The sequence below is a fragment of the Ciconia boyciana genome, chromosome 27 (assembly GCF_034638445.1).
Source record: "Ciconia boyciana chromosome 27, ASM3463844v1, whole genome shotgun sequence".
NCBI classification, from domain to species: domain Eukaryota; kingdom Metazoa; phylum Chordata; class Aves; order Ciconiiformes; family Ciconiidae; genus Ciconia; species Ciconia boyciana.
The window spans coordinates 1363429-1382625 of NC_132960.1; the positions used below are offsets into that span (position 1 = coordinate 1363429).

The 19197-nt window shown below is 53.8% G+C and overlaps 2 protein-coding genes and 1 long non-coding RNA gene across 5 annotated transcripts; 1 reads left to right on the plus strand and 2 right to left on the minus strand.

Moving 5' to 3' along the window:
* Positions 1-66: 66 nt before the first annotated feature.
* Positions 67-7541, minus strand: GPD1 (glycerol-3-phosphate dehydrogenase 1). Its single transcript, XM_072847445.1, has 8 exons — positions 7175-7541; positions 6803-6980; positions 6020-6160; positions 5503-5641; positions 4446-4558; positions 3881-4114; positions 3584-3690; positions 67-3299 (listed from the first exon to the last, which is right to left on the minus strand). Exons 1-8 carry the CDS (start codon positions 7528-7530, stop codon positions 3203-3205), a joined length of 1365 nt encoding a protein of 454 aa, XP_072703546.1. The 5' UTR covers positions 7531-7541; the 3' UTR covers positions 67-3202.
* A 664-nt stretch (positions 7542-8205) lies between these two features.
* On the minus strand, positions 8206-15455 carry SMARCD1 (SWI/SNF related BAF chromatin remodeling complex subunit D1). Its single transcript, XM_072847444.1, has 13 exons — positions 15288-15455; positions 14974-15161; positions 13972-14014; positions 13753-13875; positions 13329-13451; positions 12729-12845; positions 12297-12398; positions 12051-12212; positions 11843-11940; positions 11030-11165; positions 10553-10675; positions 10207-10308; positions 8206-9974 (listed from the first exon to the last, which is right to left on the minus strand). Exons 1-13 carry the CDS (start codon positions 15453-15455, stop codon positions 9921-9923), a joined length of 1539 nt encoding a protein of 512 aa, XP_072703545.1. The 3' UTR covers positions 8206-9920.
* LOC140644527 (uncharacterized) lies at positions 15419-19148 on the plus strand. Of its 3 annotated transcripts, none has more exons than XR_012039798.1 (3): positions 15419-15532; positions 16321-16463; positions 17935-19147. It is a non-coding gene; the product is annotated as an uncharacterized lncRNA (long non-coding RNA). The 3 variants fall into 3 exon arrangements; XR_012039799.1 differs by lacking the exon at positions 15419-15532 and adding an exon at positions 15558-15592 and having other exon boundaries at positions 17935-19148; XR_012039797.1 differs by lacking the exon at positions 15419-15532 and adding an exon at positions 16001-16108.
* The last annotated feature ends 49 nt before the right edge of the window (positions 19149-19197 follow it).

A 19197-nucleotide genomic window follows, 5' to 3' on the forward strand; every position in this document is an offset into this window, starting at 1 on the left:
CGCCGCTCTTTCACCTCAGGCGTCGCTTCAGGCGCTCGGCGCCCGGCGCAGCCCTGCAGGTCACGGCCGCCCCCTCTGCACGCACGCCCCAGGCCCCGCTCTCCTCAGCACAGCCCTTGATACTGGCCTTTCTCAGCTGGGCCCTTCACCATGAGGCACACCACAGCCTGCCCTGCGTGAGGCTGAGGCACCAGCTGCCCTGAGGGGACCATCCTCAGCTGCACACAGGATGGAGCAAAGGCCGCACAAGTCCTGCTCCAGCACTGAGGCACTTAGAGGCCTCACCACCCTTCCTGAGGGCCCAGCCTATGCTCACAGCCAGAGCGCCTCCTTCAAGAGGACTTTAGGAGACCGTGCTCCTCCAAAAGCACTAGGGCAGCTGTTGGCACCGAGTGGCACTCTCCTCCCAGCGTGCCTTGCTAGCATTTGAATGCTGCTGCCGCAGCACTGCTCTGCAGGCTCTGTCAAGCACTGAGGCTGCAAGAGTCAGGCCGCCCTGCCCTCCCTTGTCCGTTCCCCAGGCCGCTGCACAGCAGCGGCTCCCGAGGCTGCAGAGTCCTGCAGCGCCTGGATGTGCTGAGGCTGCAGAACATAACTCCAAATGGCAAAGGGAAGACTTTTTATAGCTCATGAACTCCAGCGCTAGTGCAAGACATGGGGTATGTAAAAGCAAGAGACTTGTGCACTGGCCACCCCCAGGTGAGACTTGGGACCTTCAGCAAATGCTGGGAGGGCCTGCAGGGACTCGGCACTGCCAGCAGCACATAGCGTCAAAAAAAGAAAGAAACCCACACGAGGAGGGATGCACAAAGCACTTCCACGGCTGAGGAGTTAACATCTAAATGCAAGTCCAAAACACAATTCCAGATCCTGCTGCAGCTCCAGGCAGGCGCTGGCAAGAGTTTAGCAAGCCAAGGTGAGAGACCGCCACGTGTCTCGGGAGGAGAGCTCAGACACCCTCTCTCCTATATGAGCCTCATGTCCAAACACTTGAGCTGGGATTCCTGAAGCACTTCAAGACAAAGGGAACTAGAAGTTGTGCCAGCCCTGCAGGAACACGCTGGACTTCCTTTATCTTCCCTCCAACCTCAATAAAGTTCCTCATTAGAGGAAGCCGACGCTGGCTACTTTCCGTATGATAGCTCAGTTGAATTTAAAGGTCGTAGGGTGCCTAGTGAGAAAGCGCGTCTAATAAAAGGCACAGAAACAACTGCAGTGCCAGCAGATTAAATTCCCCTAGCAAGAGGCTGAGTGGAGGGCTAACAGTCCTGGAAAGGTCACGCAGTACGAGATGCATTTCAAAGAAAGATGGACAAGGCAAGTCCAGGAAAAGCAGTTGGGAAGAGATGAATAAAACAACACAGCATGTCCCAAGAAGCCAAGACATCACAGAAGGGAAGGCCTGGGGTACATGGGGCACAGTGGGGTCCTGGCCCAGCTCCTGCAGGCCCCGGGTTAGGATTCTGTACCCAGTTCAGTATTGCAATCATCTCAACCCTCTTCGGTCCTACAGCCAAACTTTAACATTGGAACGGCTGCTGAGAAAAAGCAAGTGGGACACTGTGTTATGTTGTGAGTGAACAGTGACCTGCAGGGACATTCTTGCTGTTTCTGGGACAGCACACAAGGGTGCAGAGCCAGGAGGGAACTGACAGTGCCCTGTTCTGCACTCTTAGCAAGTCCAGCAGGCACCAACCCAAAGACAATGATGCACTGGAGCCACAGAGCAAAGAGCATGTCTCCCCTCTCCTCTCCAAGTTTATTATTATTTTAAACTTTCATAAAGTACGCTGATAGTCAGAGAACCAGCAGCTCTAGGACCCAGAACGGGGGTGGACAGCGAGACCTGCAGCAGCTCCAGCCTGCCAGCCCAGACAGGGATCAGTGAACCGCTGGACACGCTGGCCTGAGCAAACACGAGCGGAGTGAGCCAGCTTCAAAGGACCAGAGAGGCACGTGGCACCCGGCTGGACAAGGGGCAAGTTTCAAAGGCACAGCATGAGGCATGAGACCTCTGTCCTCTCTGGTGATGTTAGAGGTCTCCTTGTACCTCCTGTGGATCACATGTCCATTGCTGCTCCTTGTGCTAGCAGGCGGTTTCCAGCACCCTCACAGGAGGAGCAGCAGGGAAAGTGTGGAACCTGCTTTCTTAGCTCCTATAAAGCCATGTAGAAGCAAAGACCAGGCTAAGGCACAGACTGGAGCAAGCCAGAGGGAAGGCAAAAAGCTGCTGTGGATCAGTCATCTAAAAGCAACATGACCCAACTGCTTTGTCAGGTACGCTGCCAAGGGCTACGCAGCCTGCCAGCTACTCAGAAAGACTTTGGGGCAGTTGGTCCCTGCATTGCCAAAGCCAGCCAGAGGACAAACTGATACGAGGGAGAAAGACTGTTCAGGGACAGTCAGCGGGCATGGAATTAGCGCAGGCAAGTCTGTGACAACAGAGGAGTTCCCCGCGTGCAGGGGCCAGGTTTGATTGTGAGAGCAAAAAATCTAAATAAACAAGCTCTGAAGTCTCACTCTGGGGCTGCCCTCAGATGCGAAGCATTGGCCGTACCACTCGACAGGAGCAGCTGGCGGTGGCTGGGGAAGCAGCACATGGCAGGATGGCAAAGAATGCTACTTCCTGTGCTGGCGCTTCTTAGAAAGAAGAGTGATTCTCAGCCCCTTTGAAAGTCCTTAGGAACTTCACTCGCCCTGGTGGAGCCTGGCAGGGAACTGTGCCCCCTCCATGAGACAGTTAAGCCAAAAGCAACAGCAGCAAGCAGGAAAGGGCTGGTATCATGCAAAGTGGCCCCATGGGGCTAATAGCAAAGCTTGTCCTCCCAGGCAGTGCCTCCTGCACAGCCCGTATCGATGAAGATGACCTGGCAGAGTCCCTCTGTGAGAACTGAATCCATCACGGCAAAAGAAAGTGAAAGGAGGAAGACGCTCAGCCCCGCTCAGAGCAGACCCTAGACAGCAGCAGAAGCTAAACGAGCCCTTCAAAGAGAGAGGGAGATCAGCAGGTACCTCTGTGCAGATGCCAGGCTCAGGCTGGCAGCGTCCAGAGTTGAGAAAGGGAACCTCTGCCCTTCCAGCACTCTGCAAAGGCTCCCAAGAAATCCGGACTCCTTACAAAGCTGTAGCAGCAGCAAGTTGGTGCAGGCAGGAGCTCTCCGCTCATCTCGGCAGGATTGGTGGTTTTGCAGGCAGAGCCCGCTTACATGTGCTCAGGGTGGTTCTGGAGACACTTGATGACATCGGTAACAGGTTTGCCCTCGTAGCAGATCTGATACACAGCTGTGAAGAGGGGGAACCTGTGGGCAGATGAACAAAGTCACCCCTTGCCCTGTCACCACAGCTGGCAGAGTCAGAGCACCTCAATTCTGTTGCGACATGCAGGAGCACTGGGCAGGAGCAGGTGGGACAGTGGCATGGTGCCTCATCCAACAGGCCATTCCTGCCCAGCTGGTTTGATGTGGGCAGGGCAGAGATTGACCTGAACAGCAGAGACACTACAGATAGGTTTCCCCTCCCACAGCTGCAGGAAAGATCCCAGCCTCACCCCAAAAGAGCAGACAAGGGAGATGAGAGCACTCACTTGTCCACTACGTTCTTGATTTTAAGGATGCGATGCAGCTCAGCAGACGTCTGGGGACCCTGCAGCTTCTGCCCATTCAACATCTCCTTCTCCAGCTGCTCAATAGACTGAAACAACCCAACAGTGAGGGAGCTGGACCCTGCAGCCCCATCCACTGCCCCACGTTCCCTCCCTGGAGCTGGGCTGCGGCACTCGGTGAGTGAAGGCAGGTTGCCATGGTTCTAATTGGGTCCATCCTGCTGCCAGCTCAGCAGATTGACGCAGATATCAACGTTGCCCGCTCCCCGCTCTGCTTACCTTCCCAGTCTTGGCAAAAGCCTCAGCCACCTTGCGGTTGCGGCCACCATAGCAGGTAGTGATGAGGTCAGCGACCCCGCAGCTCTCCAGGAAGGTGGAGGACGTGACGGGACCCTTACAGAAGAGTTTGGCAAAGGCAATCATCTCCATCAGTCCCAGACGGATCACAGCAGCCTTCGTGTTGTCTCCATAGCCAAGGCCATCACAGAAACCAGCTCCTACAGCCACAACGTTCTGGAAAACAGCAGCAGCATGGAGGGATATGTTCCCAATGGAGCTCAGGGCTTTGCTGTGTCCATGAGCCGCCTGTGTGATCCCAAGCACAGGCTCCTGCCTACCCCTGCCTATGCCAGTGATTATCATCCCTCCAAGCAGCTGAACAGGACACATCCACAGTTCCCTTCAAAGTCTGGCCTTTGACCCAAGGGTCTCGGCGAGCCACAGTGCAATATCCAGTGGGGTTCATTCAACTGGCAGCCTCTTCCCCAGAGCTCCCTGCAGAGCCCTAGAGAACCGCAGGCTCTGCTAACCAAGACCTGCAAACCCCGGTGAGCGGCTCACCCACCTTGAGAGCCCCGCAGATCTCTACGGTATCAGCATCCTGCACCACCGTCACCCGGAAGTTCGGTGTCTGCATCAGCTCCTTCAGTGTTTGCCCATGCTGCATGTTCTTGCAGCCTGATGAGACAAAGGGAGAAAGGAGGAAGATGATGGGGGAGACCCTAAGCCGTTCTCCTGCCCAGTGGCGCGTTCCTGCAGCACAGCCCTTGCAGCTAGCGCAGCGAGAGGAACCTATTGCCCAACTGATGGATGTTGCTAAACATTTGCAGGTCCACAAAGTGCCGAAGCACACATTGCCTGGCAGATAAGCAAGGTTCAACCTTGGAATTCCCAGAAGACAGGGACAATCCGTACTGCTGTGTCAAGCAAGACAGAAATGACATGCCCAGTAGATTAAAGGCATCTTCAAAGGTTGCAAATTTGAGTTTGGAGACTGCTGTTCTCCCCATTCCTGCAGTCCTGCGCGAGAGCATTTCTGTGTGCTTGCAGTGATAGCATGCTCTGCTTATACCTCTCCAGCCTCCGCCGCCTCCTGCACAGCATGTTTGCTTTTGTTTAAAATACAGACACTTTGAATCCCGTAACTTCTAACCCAGCAAACTGTTCTGTTGGTTTTGGCTGCTGTGCATGATTCACAAACAGTGTGGAGGATGTTAGGAACAGTCACCAGATGAACTTTCAAGCAGCCCTGGCTGGCAATGACATGAGATCCACATGAGCGTCCCTTGAAGCCCAAGGAAATGAAGGTAGGAACTCTATTTCTAAAGGGCCTCTTGGTGTCCTCCCCTTTAATTTGTGCCAGGCAGATTGCCTGATGCTCAGAGTCCGTGCTGGCAGGAACTTTTAGACACACAACTCTGTTTTTAATGAAGCGAGCAATCACATCCTAAACCCTGTGAATGAGTTCATCCAGCTCCTATGGAGTCTCACTGCCTCCACAGGGAAAAAGGGTCGGCTCACCCTAGGCAGCAGTAGTTTAAGTTGCACTATGCTCACCCCTTTGCCTCTTCCTGCTCGTCACAAATGAAGGCTGCTAATGAGAAGGGATGTCGGCTCCTTACCGATGGTTGTTTCACAGAACTTCCCTTCTGCCACTTCATTAGCAATGTTGGCCCCCATGAGGACACTCATCTCTATTCCCAGTTTTTCATGGATAATGTCCGAGATCAGCCTCAGCCCATCTGGTCCTTCATCCACCCCCTGGGAGACAACCAGGGACAGAGATGAGCATCTGCCCCCCCAGTGAACTGGCCCCACCTGCCCCAATGCCATCATCCCCTGTGCTGCAATGCTCCGACTCACAGCCCCCCCAGTGCTCAGTTACACCCCACTCCTCACAGCGCTTGAGATCCCCCACACACCCTCACCCTGCTCCTCCACCAATACACCTCCAAATCCCCACAAAGACTCTGCCCCCACTTCCCGCTCTCCCCATGCCCCCCCATAACCCCGGAGCCCAGTTTCTGCTCCAAAACCCCAGGATTCCCTTGCAGCCTCTCCGAGCCAGGCTGCTTCCAGCTAAGCCCCTTTGCCCAGTGCCCCAGCGAGCTGCCCGGGCAGCGCTCCTCCTGCTCACACCTTGATGAGCGACACCCCAACAGCATCTTTCTTCACATGGCCCTTGAGCTGGTCACAGACTTTGCCAATAAACTGATGGGGCACCACGAAGAGAAGGACATCGGCCCCAGCACAGGCTTTCAGCAGGTCTGGCTCTGCTACCTGAAGAGAGTATAACTGTCATCAGGGACTTGTGTCTGTAGTTGCGCAGTGAGCGTGTCCTGAATCCAGGACAAGGGGAGCAAGGGCTCGAGAGCAACTGCTGGGGGCTTCCCTGTAAGGGAAGGAAGGGCACAAAGTCGCTGCCCCGAGGCCCCCTTCCAGGGCTGGCAGGGCAGAGGGGCTGGAGCAGAGCAAGGGCGAAAGCAGCCTGAGCTGGTCCTACAAGGGTAGTGCAAAGAGCCGGGGTCATTCTGGGAACCCCACCAGGCCAGTGCCTGCCGAGGGGCTGAGCGTACGGCCGTGGGGCAGCAGGCCCCGTGGGCTCTCTGCATGCTGCCTATGCCAGCTCGGAGGCAGCCACATGGCCTCAAGCCCAGCCTGTGGGATGCCAGAGCGTGGGCAAAGGTGGGCAGCGAGAGCAGCCAGGGCTGCAGCTCGTCCAAGCACAGATCAAGGTCACCGGGAGGGTGTTACTGAGGTCCGTGCAGCCCGGTGCATCCCCTACCTTCGCACACCCAGTGTCCAGGACACCAGGACTCCAGCAGCTCCCAGCAGAGCTATTTATTACCTCTCACCAGAGAGCCCAGCTGTCAGCACCGGACCTTGCGCTCAGCAGAGAGGCCGCCGGCGGGCCACACTCACCACGTTGGGGGGCAGCTTGTGCCCTGGCAGGTACTTGACATTTTCGTGCTCCGTGTTGATGATGTCGGTGAGCCGCTGGCCACCCACCTCCTCCTCCAGCACCCACATGTTCACCTGGTTCTCGAAGGTGCTCAGCCGCGCCGCATTGCTGCCAGCGATCTTGGCGATGGCCGAGCCCCTGCGTGGGCAGAGCAGAGCCATAGGCAGTGGGCACTGAGGCCGCTGGCACCAGGGAGCCCAGCGCACCACAGGTCACTAGGCGTCCTGGTGAAACGGGGACGGCTTGCACCGGGTACCGTGGGGCACCGGGGAGGACAGGGACCGCGCCGTGCTCAAAGAGGGGACCCGGGTGCCCAGGCAGCAGGTGCTCACCAGTTGCCAGAGCCCACGATGCAGACTTTCTTGCCACCCATGGTGCGGGGAGCCGGGGCACTGCGCAGCGCTGAGCCCGCCGTAGCTATTTCAAGGCTGCCCGGAGCAGGGGCGGCCCCGTCCCGCCTCCGGCCCCGCCTCGTCCCCGGGGGGGAACCGGGCACCCGTGCCCCGGGGTGGCAGAGCCGGCCGCTTTCCCGGGCACAGGCGGTGCTCGCAGCTCGGTGGGCGGCAATGCGGGGCTGTGCTGCAGGTGCAAATTGCTCCCCTGAAGCACAGGTGAAATAGCTCAGATCCCAAATCGCAGCAGAACTGGGAGTCGTGACTGCTGAGCCTCCCTCCCCCTTTTTCTGCATAAAAGCATGTTATGGTCCCGCTCTTCCTAAGAAGTGCCATTCCCCCCCCCGCCCCCAAGTAAGAAATATGAACCATCTGGTTGCAGACCCAGGACCCAACTCCTGCCCTAATCTCACAGCCTTAAGCAGCAGCACTAACTGCCTGACCTTAGGCAAACTGCCCTTTCTTCTATACACAGAGGATGTCTTTCCCTTGCAACAAGGGCTTACAGGTTTTCTGTAAAGCATTACATTTCTCCTTTTATAAACAAGGCAGGGTGAAAAACAGTAATGCCCCTTTTGCATAGTTTTAAACCCTTGTATGGAAACTTTAATAGTTTCCTCAAAATTATGCCTGACTCCCATGGGGCTTGTAACAGGCTGTCACAACTCTGCAAAGCAGCAGAGTATGGAAACTGGGCTGTCTAGGTTTTATCAGCAGCTTGGCCACTGGATTTCCAGTTTTGCTCAAGTTACTTTGTTTACCACAAAAGCACTTTGCAAAGGCTTAGCAGACTCTGCAAGCCAGGAGATCCTTACATGAAAGGCTCTATAAAAGGACAAATATGAAGAACATTTTCTCTCCCGTCTCTTAACCCAGTTGTCTTTGTTTAAAAAAACAGAAATAAAGTGGAGATAATCCTGTCCTTTCCCAGGCAAGTACATGAAGTGTCATCCACCAAGGCAGCTGCTGAGAGAAAAGCATGCTGTCAGCACAGAAGGAGGGAGGACAGCTTCCTTCACAGGAGGCTTTTATTAAAACTGGGTGACGTCTACAAGGATACAGTACAAAAAAAAAAATTTTGGTCCATGGAAAAAACCATAATATTCAGTTAAGAAAAGCAGTTATTCTGCAACAGCTATGTTTGCCTACGCAGTACTCAGCATCCTTCATGTGTGATTACCCTGAGGAGTCAGTGGGCTGCTTCATCAGCACCAAGACCTTCACCCCAGTACCACAAAGGAGCCGTTTCATAAGAGGGCAAAGGAGAAGGGGAGTCGAGAGTCTATTACTCACAGACATGTAGTAACACAGACACAAGGAGTAGGGCCACCCAGGCTCTCAAATTCATAGCAACCTTCCCAAACACACCAAAGCTGGGTGCGGGGATGAAGGGGGTTTGTCAGTAACGATTTTGCAGCTATTCCAAGAGAATATGCCCAACTTTCAAGTCCATTTGCATTACAGTCCCGAGCAGAAATACTGAGATCCGGGTTAAGAGAAGCCATTCTCTTACGCCTGACCACTAGTTCACTAGTAATTCATTCCATGAAGAGGCATCTAGGCTGCTACTCCCCACAGCAGAGAAAATCTACTTGTACATTCCTGAACCATGCTGGGCCTTATGACAGCCCCAGAACCTAAAACTTGACTAAAAACCACAGGAGCTTCAGCACGGAAACACCTGCTAACTCGCATATGCTTGGAGCTATGTCCATTCCCAAGGACTGTCCTGTTACACCCTCAGATCCACATAAAGGAGCCTCTGGTCCCTACAACAACTGACACAAGATAACTGTCCCAAAGGAAGGAGCCTACAACACTGCAGCCCTGCACAATTCCACCAGGGAGTTGCTGCATCCCCTCTCCCTGCTACAGGGAAAACAAACAGCCAGATGGCTTGCTGGAACCGCAAGTGTAGGTCTTTTGAAGTGCAGAGAAGTCTCACCACTCCAATGCTTCCACATCCCTGCAGTAAGCCAATGCCTCATCTCCCCTGTGATCCCGGCCTATGACAGTCTGTCAAAGAACATGAAGAGAACAGGGCTGGGAAAAAGGGACAAGGGAAGAAGCAATTCTCTATACAGTCCAGTAACTTCCTCAAGGAGGAGAGTGACCTATGAGGCAGCCCAGTGCAGCAGCACCCTCCGAGCGAGGGAGTAAGGGCAGGGAGGTATGTCAGCTCATGGCATCCTGCCCACTACATCTCCCGGCACCTTGCTATAAAACGAGGCAGGGAAGAGACTAACCACAGAACTCCACCCTTACAGCAGATCCAGGCTTCCCAGACCCAGGTCTCATGTGTGCCACAACTAGATGCTAGTCAGGGAGGAATGGGCTGTGGTTTCTGAACTTGAGGAAGGCTCCAAGTCAGCAGTCGTACTGGCTACTGGGGACACTACAGGCAGTGCGGAGTCAAGGGGAGGCTCTCAGAAGCCTTGGGACTGACAACGCAACAGTCAGGAAGAAAACCAGGTAGAAACGTGTGCTCATTGGAGCCTGTCTGCTTGCCACACCCCAGAAGACCCCTGGTGTCCTGGAGTTGCCCCAACAGGGACAATGCCAGGATGAATAATGATGTGGGCCTCGCTGCTGGAGTGGGATTATGTGAGCCTTAACAGCGTACTCTGCAGCTCTCTGTCTCCACAAATAGCTCTGATGCCTTCTGGTTGGGGAGGAGTGGAGCAGCCTATGTGTTACGGATTCCCAGGGCCTGCTCCAATTCCTGCCGTCTTTGCTGCACCTGCAAGAGAAGAAGCCAGAATCGCAGCATTAACATACTCGGATGGTGCAGCACCACAGCATCTGAGTAACACAGGACTCAGCTGGAAAAGGATGAACTCAAACTGGGACAAAGATGCATCAGCAGTGTCTACAAGTGCAGCTTAGCACTACCGCTTTCCAGCACCAGCAAGGACTGACAGGTACTCTGAGCCACTGGGTATGGAGAGGGACCCCTGCCTGGGGACACTCACCTTGGAGTAGAAGTATCTGCACACGGCTTCCTGAGCCCACGGCTGGAAGTAGAACTCAGCTCTACGCTCCTCTTCAGGATTCCCAACGACATCAGTCATTGTCTGGAGAGCACAAAGGACAAAACAGTTCAGGAGTGCAAGAGCTCTGGCTGTGCTGAGCAAACCCACACCCCCTCCCTTTTCCTCAAAGGAATTTCAGTACAGTCAGGTCAGGTTCTTACGCTTGACTCCAATTCTAGTCTCGCTTTCTGAGCAGGAGATTGCCTCCCTCTCTCTCTGTGGGAGCTGGTTATAATGAGGGAAGCATATGACTGGATCCACCTTCCACACAAAACAAAGCTTTTACCTTTAAATCCCGGCACTGGGACTGTAGCCAGTCGTTGATGAAGCCCTGAGGATCTCGGGCAAAGCTCAGCATGAACTCACGCTGGGTCTTCAGCTGGTTAATTGTCTCTATTGTTTCATGAATCTGAAGGAGATAAGCACAGCAACTAAACTGCTGAATAGGGGAAAAAGTCAGGCAGAAACATCAAGGGACCCAACACATGAAGGCAAATTCTTATACTCCCTGGTTGACTTATACCTGTCAGACAGGATTTTCAATTCCCAGTTTCCTGCTCTAAATATTACCAATTTTCCCACTAACCATTTGCTTTAAAACTATGCTTCCAGGTAAAGCCACCTCTTTGTAAGCGCGGCTGACCCCACTTCCAAATGCACAACGGAGCAAAGCTGAACTCCTGTCCTGTTCAGGGCTCACCTGCTCCAGAGACACATTCCTACCCAGCAATGAGGAGGGCAGACCTGAAGGAGCTCTTCCTACCTTGTTATCCAGAGCAGCGATTTCCTGTTGGCTGGCTGTGGATAGCAGAAAGGAATTCATCTGCGTTTTCAAGGTATCATCCACCTCCACATCAATGTCATAGCAAGCTGTTTTCTTCTGGTCATTTGGGTCAACACTAGGGGCATCCACAAGCAAGAAGCCAAAATAAGCGAGTAGCTCAAGAAAGCACTAAATTGTAGCTCCTCTAAGATGATGCAGCATATGGACCACAGGCAGGGATATATGTGGTCCCAAAGGGGGATATAAGGGTACACAGGGGATATATGGGGTCCAAAATAAGTGTATATGGGGTCTCAAAGGGGGATATGCGTGCATACAGGTGGTATATGGGGTCCCAAAGGGGGAGATATAGCAACACAGTGGTTATATGTGGTCCGAAAGAGGGATATAGGGGCTTGCATGGGGGGGTGCTCTATGGGTTCTCAAAGGGGGAAATATGTGCACACAGAGTGGGGGTACATGTGGTCCCACGCTAGTGTTAGCTTCAGCTCTAACACCAAGCAGCAAAGCTCCACTGATGGCTTTGCAGCACAAGGACCAAGTGATTGCTCCAAGCAGATTTCTATCTACAAAACCGTAATACAAAGGACAGCATGAACGTGGGAGTGCCTTGCGGAAAAGAGGGATGTGGTAAATGAAAGAGGCGGCTGTTCACGTATAAAGAAACAATGACAGGCAACATGTGAACTGCTGCTGAAAATCAGAACATATTACATCGTCTTCCTGTGCCAACCTCATCCATCCCTTCCACTCTTCTTCCTAGAAATATGAAGTCAAGTGGACCAGTCTCACCTGATCACATGATTAATGATGATCGGTTCTGGGGGCATAAGCAATGCATGAAGCCTTTGTGGGATTTCAGAGAACTTCATCCGCTGAGATTCAAATATCTGTGACAGAAACATAGGGCTAAGGAAAGGAATGGGAGCTCAGTGCCAGTGATCACTGGCTGCTGACAAAGAAAAGCTGAAACGGCCGCTTGTTCCAGCCACACTGTTACCTGCTGGAGGTATTTGTCACAGATGACATACTCCCGCTCGTGTGGGTCCTGGAGCTTGTGGGTCTTGATATATTGCCACAATGCCTGGATGATCACTGGACGGGTCTGAGTGTGAATCCCCAAGAGACGAGCCAAGCGGGGATCCAGTTTGAACTGGGGAGGCTGAAACAAAAAGCACAGAAAGCTGAGATGGCCACAGGTACAGCTACCAGTACATGCCCAGCACTGTTACTCCCAACATCTTACCTGGTAATCCAGCATCAGAAGGACAGTACAGCGCACATTTACATCTCCCGGCCTCTTCACCTGGAAGCCATCTGTCTCCTGAGTTGTAGCAGTCCTGTGCCACTGGAACAGGAGAGGGCATTTAGAAGCACCCCCACACTTGGGTCCCCTTGCTCCTGCTGCTTGGCACCCAACCAGCTTGCCAGTAAATCCCACCCACCTAGAGAAAGTTCACCTTATTCCCACTTACAGCTTGAAACAAGAGTTAATACATTTATTCAGACCCCCAGCGAGTCAGAGGAAAAGCTAAGATAAGAATTCAAGAGCTCCTGGCTCCCAGCCACTTGTTCAAGCCTTAAGTATCCCCACCTCTCAAGTTACAAGTGATATACAAACCCTGCCTGCTGAAACACCAACCCCTTTTTAGAGGTAACACAGCAAAAAGAAGCTCACCTCTACTAGGTGATTGTCAGGGCCATACAGGTCTTTATCAAGTTCAATGACCAGAGATTTAAAGAAGGATGAGAACTTTCTTTTCTGCTTGGTGGCATCATATTTGGACAAAGCAGACTGCAAGCAACACAGGAAGGAAAAGTGTTAGGACAGCAAGTCTCAGCACTCAAGCACAGCCACCGTGCACAACAGCGTTCCTTTAAGTTCTGAACACCTAAATTCACCAACACGTGCTTGAAAATCAAGTTGCAAGTCAGAAAGTGAAAGACTCGAGCTAAAGATGAGCTTGCAGGAATTAAATCACTCAGCAATTACATACAATGCAAATGCCCTGGTTCTCAGAGCCAGGGTACACAAGTGCTACTGATCTGCTCTCACCATTAATTCTTATAGCTATAAGACCATTGTATAACTCATGTCCTGCCATGGGGATACCCATCGGTCTCCAAGTTGGGCTCTCGGTCGCGTCACCATCAGACTCCTTGGAAAACAGAGATGAAGGAGGATATCAAGCCCCTAGCTATGCTCTCAGACACTAAGAAACTGGTTTCATTGCCAGGTCCATGAAGTCACCTATGTGGTTGCGTATTTCACACTTACATCTTCCAGCAGCCGTCCTTCCACCCGAAGCTCCCAGGAGGCGACTGTTCCTTCACCATCCTCTGCATCTGACTTGGCTGGATTGAAGGTATTGGAGATAAAAATACGTAGCTTTCGTTTTTGCTAAGAGAAAAAGCATCGGCTCAGTGTTAATTCTGAAATAAAGGGCTGACTATCTTGCTTATGTTTTGCTAAAACTAGGCTTAATGTTTTTAGCTGCCTCATATTCCCCCTCTCCCAGGGCAGACAGCAAGGAAAGAGGCATTTCTGGTTCCACTCCTTAGTTATGTGTAGAGCATTAAGATTCCTGATATGCCATGCTCACTGGGACACGACCCAAGCTTCAGTGCCCTCCTGCTGTCTTAACTAAAGTAAGAGCCTCCAAACCTTGCCTATGATAACCATGAACACAGCCCTCCCCTACCTTAATGGGTCGCTTCAAAGCCTCTTGGATATCCAAGCGTTTCCTCATGATCGTCTGGTCCAATTTCCTTTCAAAGGCCAGCAAGTCCATATAGGCTTGAGACTCAGGTACAAGTTCACGAATCTACAGCCAATCAAGAATGCAAATCACCGTCAGCTTGCCCGCACTTCTCCAGTCTACTTCGTATCAACACAGGCTGCAACTGCATGTGCCACTCACCCTCTGAGGTAGAATTTTGTCAGCCATCTTCTTCTTTTTAGCGCTGGTAAGGGAGGAGATGCACACACAGGCATTAAAATGGCAACCACTTTGTGCAAATTAACTGCAGGCATTCACGAAGGGAGCAAGATGACAGCTTATTCTCTGGTTTAGTACTGCAGCATTAGCAGTGCTCTCAGCCTGGATGCCAGTCTCGGGCCCAGGCTCTCATTTTCAGAGGCACTTATTGTTACCGTCAGCGCAGAGTCAGGCTCTTTATTCCCCACAGCCCCTGCCAGGCCTCCAGCACTGCAAAGCTGATGAACCCTGCAGCAGCGTGACTAACTGATTACCTGAACGTTTCACATCCCCTACGAGAGCTTGGAGAGTTTCACATCCCCTACGAGAGCTTGGAGAGCGGGGTTACAGAAAGTTGGAAAGGGCGTACCGACACAACGCCTAATCAAAGTGACTCTCTAGCCTCAATTAGCTTTAGATTGACTTTTCTAGGAGATGCATTTTAAATCAAGGGATGAATTACCAGCGTTACTGGGGAATCACATTATACTGCCAGAAACCTAACATAAACTTGCTCTTGTCTAGCAGCTGCACGTTATTCTTTCATCTGCTGGAAGCCCTCCTCTCCCAGAGGACCTGCACAAGAAGGATGACGTCCCTTTCAGCCACCCAACGAGAAGAAGCCAGGAGAAGCCCAAGCGCAGCACGAAGGCAGAGCACCCCAGGCACAGCCGAACAGAAAAGCTCTGTGCCACGAAGCGCGGCCAGCCGATTACGCCGAGTCAGTGACTGACGCTTCCCGCTGCCCGGCCCAGTCCCCGCTTCAGCGAGGACTCACCGCTCGCTCTCTGATTTCGGGGGTGCCTGCCCGCACCCCCATACCCGGCCTCTCCCCGTTGGGGCCTTTGGGGAGAGAGGCAACGCGTCTGCGCCCCCGCCTGGCGATGCCCCGATGCCCGGGAATGCCCCGGGATGCCCTCGCTGCCCGGGCATGCCGGCCCTTACTTGTGGTTGCGGTTGGGCACAGCCTGCGGCTGCACCTGCTGGAGCTGCTGCGGCGCCGGTCTCTTGCGGGCCTGGTCCAGGCTGGCCTGCGCCATCCCGGGCCGCACCGCCGGGCTCCCGCCGTAACCGGGCGGCCCCATGGAGGGGCCCTGCGGCGCCAGCCGGCTGCCCGGTAACATTCCGGGGCGCTGCGGAGAGAAGAAAACCGGTCCAGTGCCCACCGGGAGGGGCCGTCCCCGCCGCCCCCGCTCCCTCCCGCCCCGCCCCGCGCAGCGCCGGCCCGCGCGCCCCCGCCGGCCCCTCCCCCGCCTCACCGGGTAGGCGGCTCCCGGCAGCGGCGAGCGGTACAGGCCCTGTCCCGGAGCCGGACCCATGCGCACCGGCCCGCCCGGCGTGCCCGGTCCGAGCGCGCCGGCCCCGGCAGCGGCCCCACCACCACCGCCGCTGGGAGTCACCGACTGGAATCCCGCCCGCGCCGCCATCTTCTCCAGCACAAAGGGGAGCGGGCCGGAACCGGACGCTCGCCATAGAGAGCTCGAGAGGGTGGCGCGCTAGAGAGGTGCCGCCCACAACCGCCGCCCTCTGTCGGCTGGAGGCCCGCGCTAGGGGGTGGCGGGGGGTAACGGAGGGTGCAGGGTCTTGGGCGTGCTGGGGCTGGGTCCTAGGGGGGTGCTGGGGCCATGGGGGTACATGGGAGGGTGCAGGGTCTTGGGAGTGCTGGGATCATGGGGGTATATAGGAGGGTGCAGGGTCTTGGGGGTGCTGGGGCCATGGGGGTACATGGGAGGGTGTTGGGTTCTGGGGGGAGGAGGGTGTTGGGTTCTGGGGCTATATGGGAGGGTGTAGGGTCTTGGGGCAAGGTCCTGGGAGATATGGGAGGGTGCAGGGTCCTGGGGGATTGTGGAAGGGTACAGGGTCCATGAGGGTTGCTCTTGGGGGTGCAGGGGCAATGGTGATGGGGAGCCTGTGGGGATGCAAGGGCCATGGGGGGGTGGAGAGTCCTGTGGGTGTTAGGAGCAGGGTGGGAGAGGCAACAGGGTGTGTGCTAGGGGCTCTCATCTCTCTGCAAAACCACCTGTAAGAGAATTTGCAGCTCCTTGGATCCTCAGGCTGGCAGCCCTCGAGCTCCCTTCAGGTGTGCTCAGGGACTTGTCTACCCACCTCAGCTGACATCTCCTTCTGATCTCTCCTGTCCTAGTTTAGCCTGGCTGCTTTCCACTGCAGCCCTTGGAGTTACTGCACAGGAGTTGTTACAGTCAGAGCTGCTCTGGAGTTGTGGAGGGTTGGGGTGTCAATCCCACGCTTGCCAGGCCATAACTTGCTGTTATAAATGTGTGTCTCTTGCAGGAGATGCTGATCCTGAAGCCTCCCTTGCTCTGGGATATGCTCGGAGGAAGGCGGCTTTGCCTGCCCCGGGGATGGAGGACTCCGACGTGCAGACCTGGCAGTAGCACCTCTCACCAGAACCGCTGTCCTTAACATCTTAAGAAGTAAGCTTATGGGGGTATAAACGGACATGAATGGAGTCAGTTTGTTCAGGTTTAGGCTGACTACCTGGGAAAAGGATTCCTATCTCCCTTGACAGTTACTTGGTTTGCTATGGAAAACATGATGTTAGAATTAAAGGCCACTTTCTGCAAGTATTAGCATTAAGTTCCCTATTCCCTGGAGCACTTACCCTTGCAGTTGCTCAGAGAGAAAAAGGGACACAAATCCAGTCGGCATTAATCTGTGAAAAAAAGCCAAGTGAGCAGCCACACCACAAGTATTAATTAAGCAGTTAATGATGATCGTGGGTCATTTCACAGGCTGTCCTGTACAGTGCATGGCATTGTTGACTGAGCAAAGAAGTGGGGATGTGTTGGCACCTTTTCTGCCAGATATGGCATTTCCTATCCTTGATGAAAAACATGAAGCTTTGAGCACAGCCATTAACTGTTGTCTCAGCATCCATGTGTCCATGCAGTTAATTTAATGCCACCTCCGACAGGCTTGGCGCCCAGCAGCCTTATGAAATATTCATGGGGAGTAAAAGCAGTGGAACTTATCTGCTCTCTATTGTTCAGATGCAACTTTGACTGAGACTTAAAGCCTGGCAGGAGCCTTTTGGGCAAGCTGGAAAGCTGCCTGGCCCTCCTGGGAGGGGGACACAGAGTGAGGAGGGGTGAGAGTGAGAGAAAGCAAGGGCTAACCTGAGAAGTGGAGAGAGGGAAGTGAGACTTAGAGAGCTGCTCAGCTTGGCACAGGGAGCAGGTGAGCTGCAGGGCCTTGAGAGACCCCACATTGCATGAGCTGAGCTGAGAGTAACCCCAGCCCTCTGTCCCCAGGGATGCTCTCTGACCAGTCCTCTTTGTCCCCTGATCCTAGCTGCGTTTTTTAAGAAACACAGGGATAACAACCTGTGTTAATAAATAATAGATAATAACCTATAATAAATAACCCCAGCTTCCTTGGCTCAGTGTCTCCTTACACTTGTCCTTTCTCCTTTCCTCTGCCCTGAGGGTTTGGTTGGTTCACTCCTCCCAGTGGAAATGGTTTGCGAAATGCTACCCCGTGCACCTTCATTTTACTGCACCTGCTGGCACAAGGCAGCTCCTCTGAAACCTTCTTCCCTAACCAGTATGGCTCTGGCTCCAGGCAGCCGAACAGCATCCAGGACTGTGTAATTATATCTCAGTGCCTGTTTCTGCTGGCAGCTTTAGCAGTGAGCAAGTGGTAACTGGGAATTACTGCCAGGGAGGAGAAGAGGTGATGCTATCTCTGCCATGGTTATATGCGTGTTGCATGATTAATCCTTGCTCTGTAGGGTTTCAGCAGCCACACAATTCGCAAGGTAAACACAGCAGCATGCAAACAGGTGCTTCCCAGCATCTCAGGCCTAGGTGTGTCACATCCCGTGCTCGCGTGGATCATCGGAGATGCTTCTCGTGAAATGTAATTAACTCCTTGTCTTGTGCGCAGCGTGAGTCTCGCACCACCGAGTGACAGACGCGGATGCACGCAAGCTGCCTGCACCACACACCTTGCAGACTGCCAGCCCCATGCAGCCTACGCACGGTGCGCCCATCCGTGAGCTGCCGTAATCCCAAACAGGCTGAAGCTCCCCGGCCCGTGCACGGTGTCCTGCCGTGCACGGATGGCATGCACGGTAGAGCCTCGAGTCTGAAAATGTGCAGCTTTTCCACTTCATATCATCTGAGAGCTGCTCATATTGGTGTCCTGTCTGGCTACCTGCTGTACACCCATGGGAATTGCATCGTCTGTGCTGCCATTGGGGTCCAGGCACCTCCTCCGCGAGTCCGTTCCAGGCTGTGGCTCACAGACATCATGTCCAGTGGCAGCAGAAACCTCAGACAGCCGTGCTGAGGCTGGGGATGCGCCTCTGCAATGTGAGGCTGTGACAGATGGATGGGGTGACCTGCTCCCAGCACAGCCCAGCAGGTTAATGGGGAGCTGTGGAGGAGATTACAGCTTGCAGAGACAGGGTCACTGCCTGCCCCCTGCAACAGGAGCTGCTGTGATGCCTCTGTGGAGGGAGCAGGCATGGTCAGCTGCTCTGGCTGCTCACAGTGGCTGGCTGCAATTAATTTAGGTTCATTAACTCCCTTCTGGGCTTAGCTATATTGCCTTGTTCCTATTCGAAGCCCACCCTGTGGCCTTTGCAGCACCAGCTCTGGCAGAGAAGGACCAGAATAGCAGTAAGACTGTTCTAGTTTAAATGCAAAACACCCGTCTGCCATTTCCAGGAGCAACAGGGACATGGCCAGAGCCAAGTGACCGGAGGGAGTCTGGCATTTCAGTATTCTTTGCCCACTGCCCGCTCACTATTATTCAGTATCTATGGGGTCCCGAGGGCTTTTTTTGGATGCCCAGCATTGGATCTGGCATGTTACTTTTGCTCTTTGTAGCTGGAAATTTTTAGGACAAAGAAGTGTGTTTACATATGGCTTGTGCTACAACTGCTACTAACTTGGTTAAAATAAAAATGGGTGATGTTCAAGCTAGTGACTCATTTCTGCTGAATCTCAGGTGTCTGTCCCAAACCACAGAAGCGTTAAGAGTTGTCAAAGATTAGCAGCTACGCATATGTTAATTCTCCTCCCCCTGCTTGAGAGCAAAAGTCAGTTCCCATCCTCCAGTCCTAAGTGTCCCTTGGGGTGTGTTGACATGGCAGCGCAGGACCAGGCAGCGATGCTGGAGCTCGCTTAGGTACCCAGAGCAATC

Bases quoted from the DNA above. Each gene is read 5' to 3' on its own strand.
- GPD1 (XM_072847445.1), bottom strand. From the start codon at position 7,530: ATGCAGAAAAAGGGGGAGGGAGGCTCAGCAGTCACGACTCCCAGTTCT. The intron at 6,161-6,802 runs GTGAGTGTGGCC...TACTCTCTTCAG, and splicing joins ACAAGCTGCCCCCCAACGTG to GTAGCAGAGCCAGACCTGCT. The intron at 5,642-6,019 runs GTGTGAGCAGGA...GTTGTCTCCCAG, and splicing joins TTGGGGTGTCGCTCATCAAG to GGGGTGGATGAAGGACCAGA.
- SMARCD1 (XM_072847444.1), bottom strand. From the start codon at position 15,455: ATGGCGGCGCGGGCGGGATTCCAGTCGGTGACTCCCAGCGGCGGTGGT. The intron at 13,452-13,752 runs GTAGGGGAGGGC...TTTTTCTCTTAG, and splicing joins CTTTGAAGCGACCCATTAAG to CAAAAACGAAAGCTACGTAT. The intron at 9,975-10,206 runs GTGAGTGTCCCC...CTTCTCTTGCAG, and splicing joins GCAGATACTTCTACTCCAAG to GTGCAGCAAAGACGGCAGGA.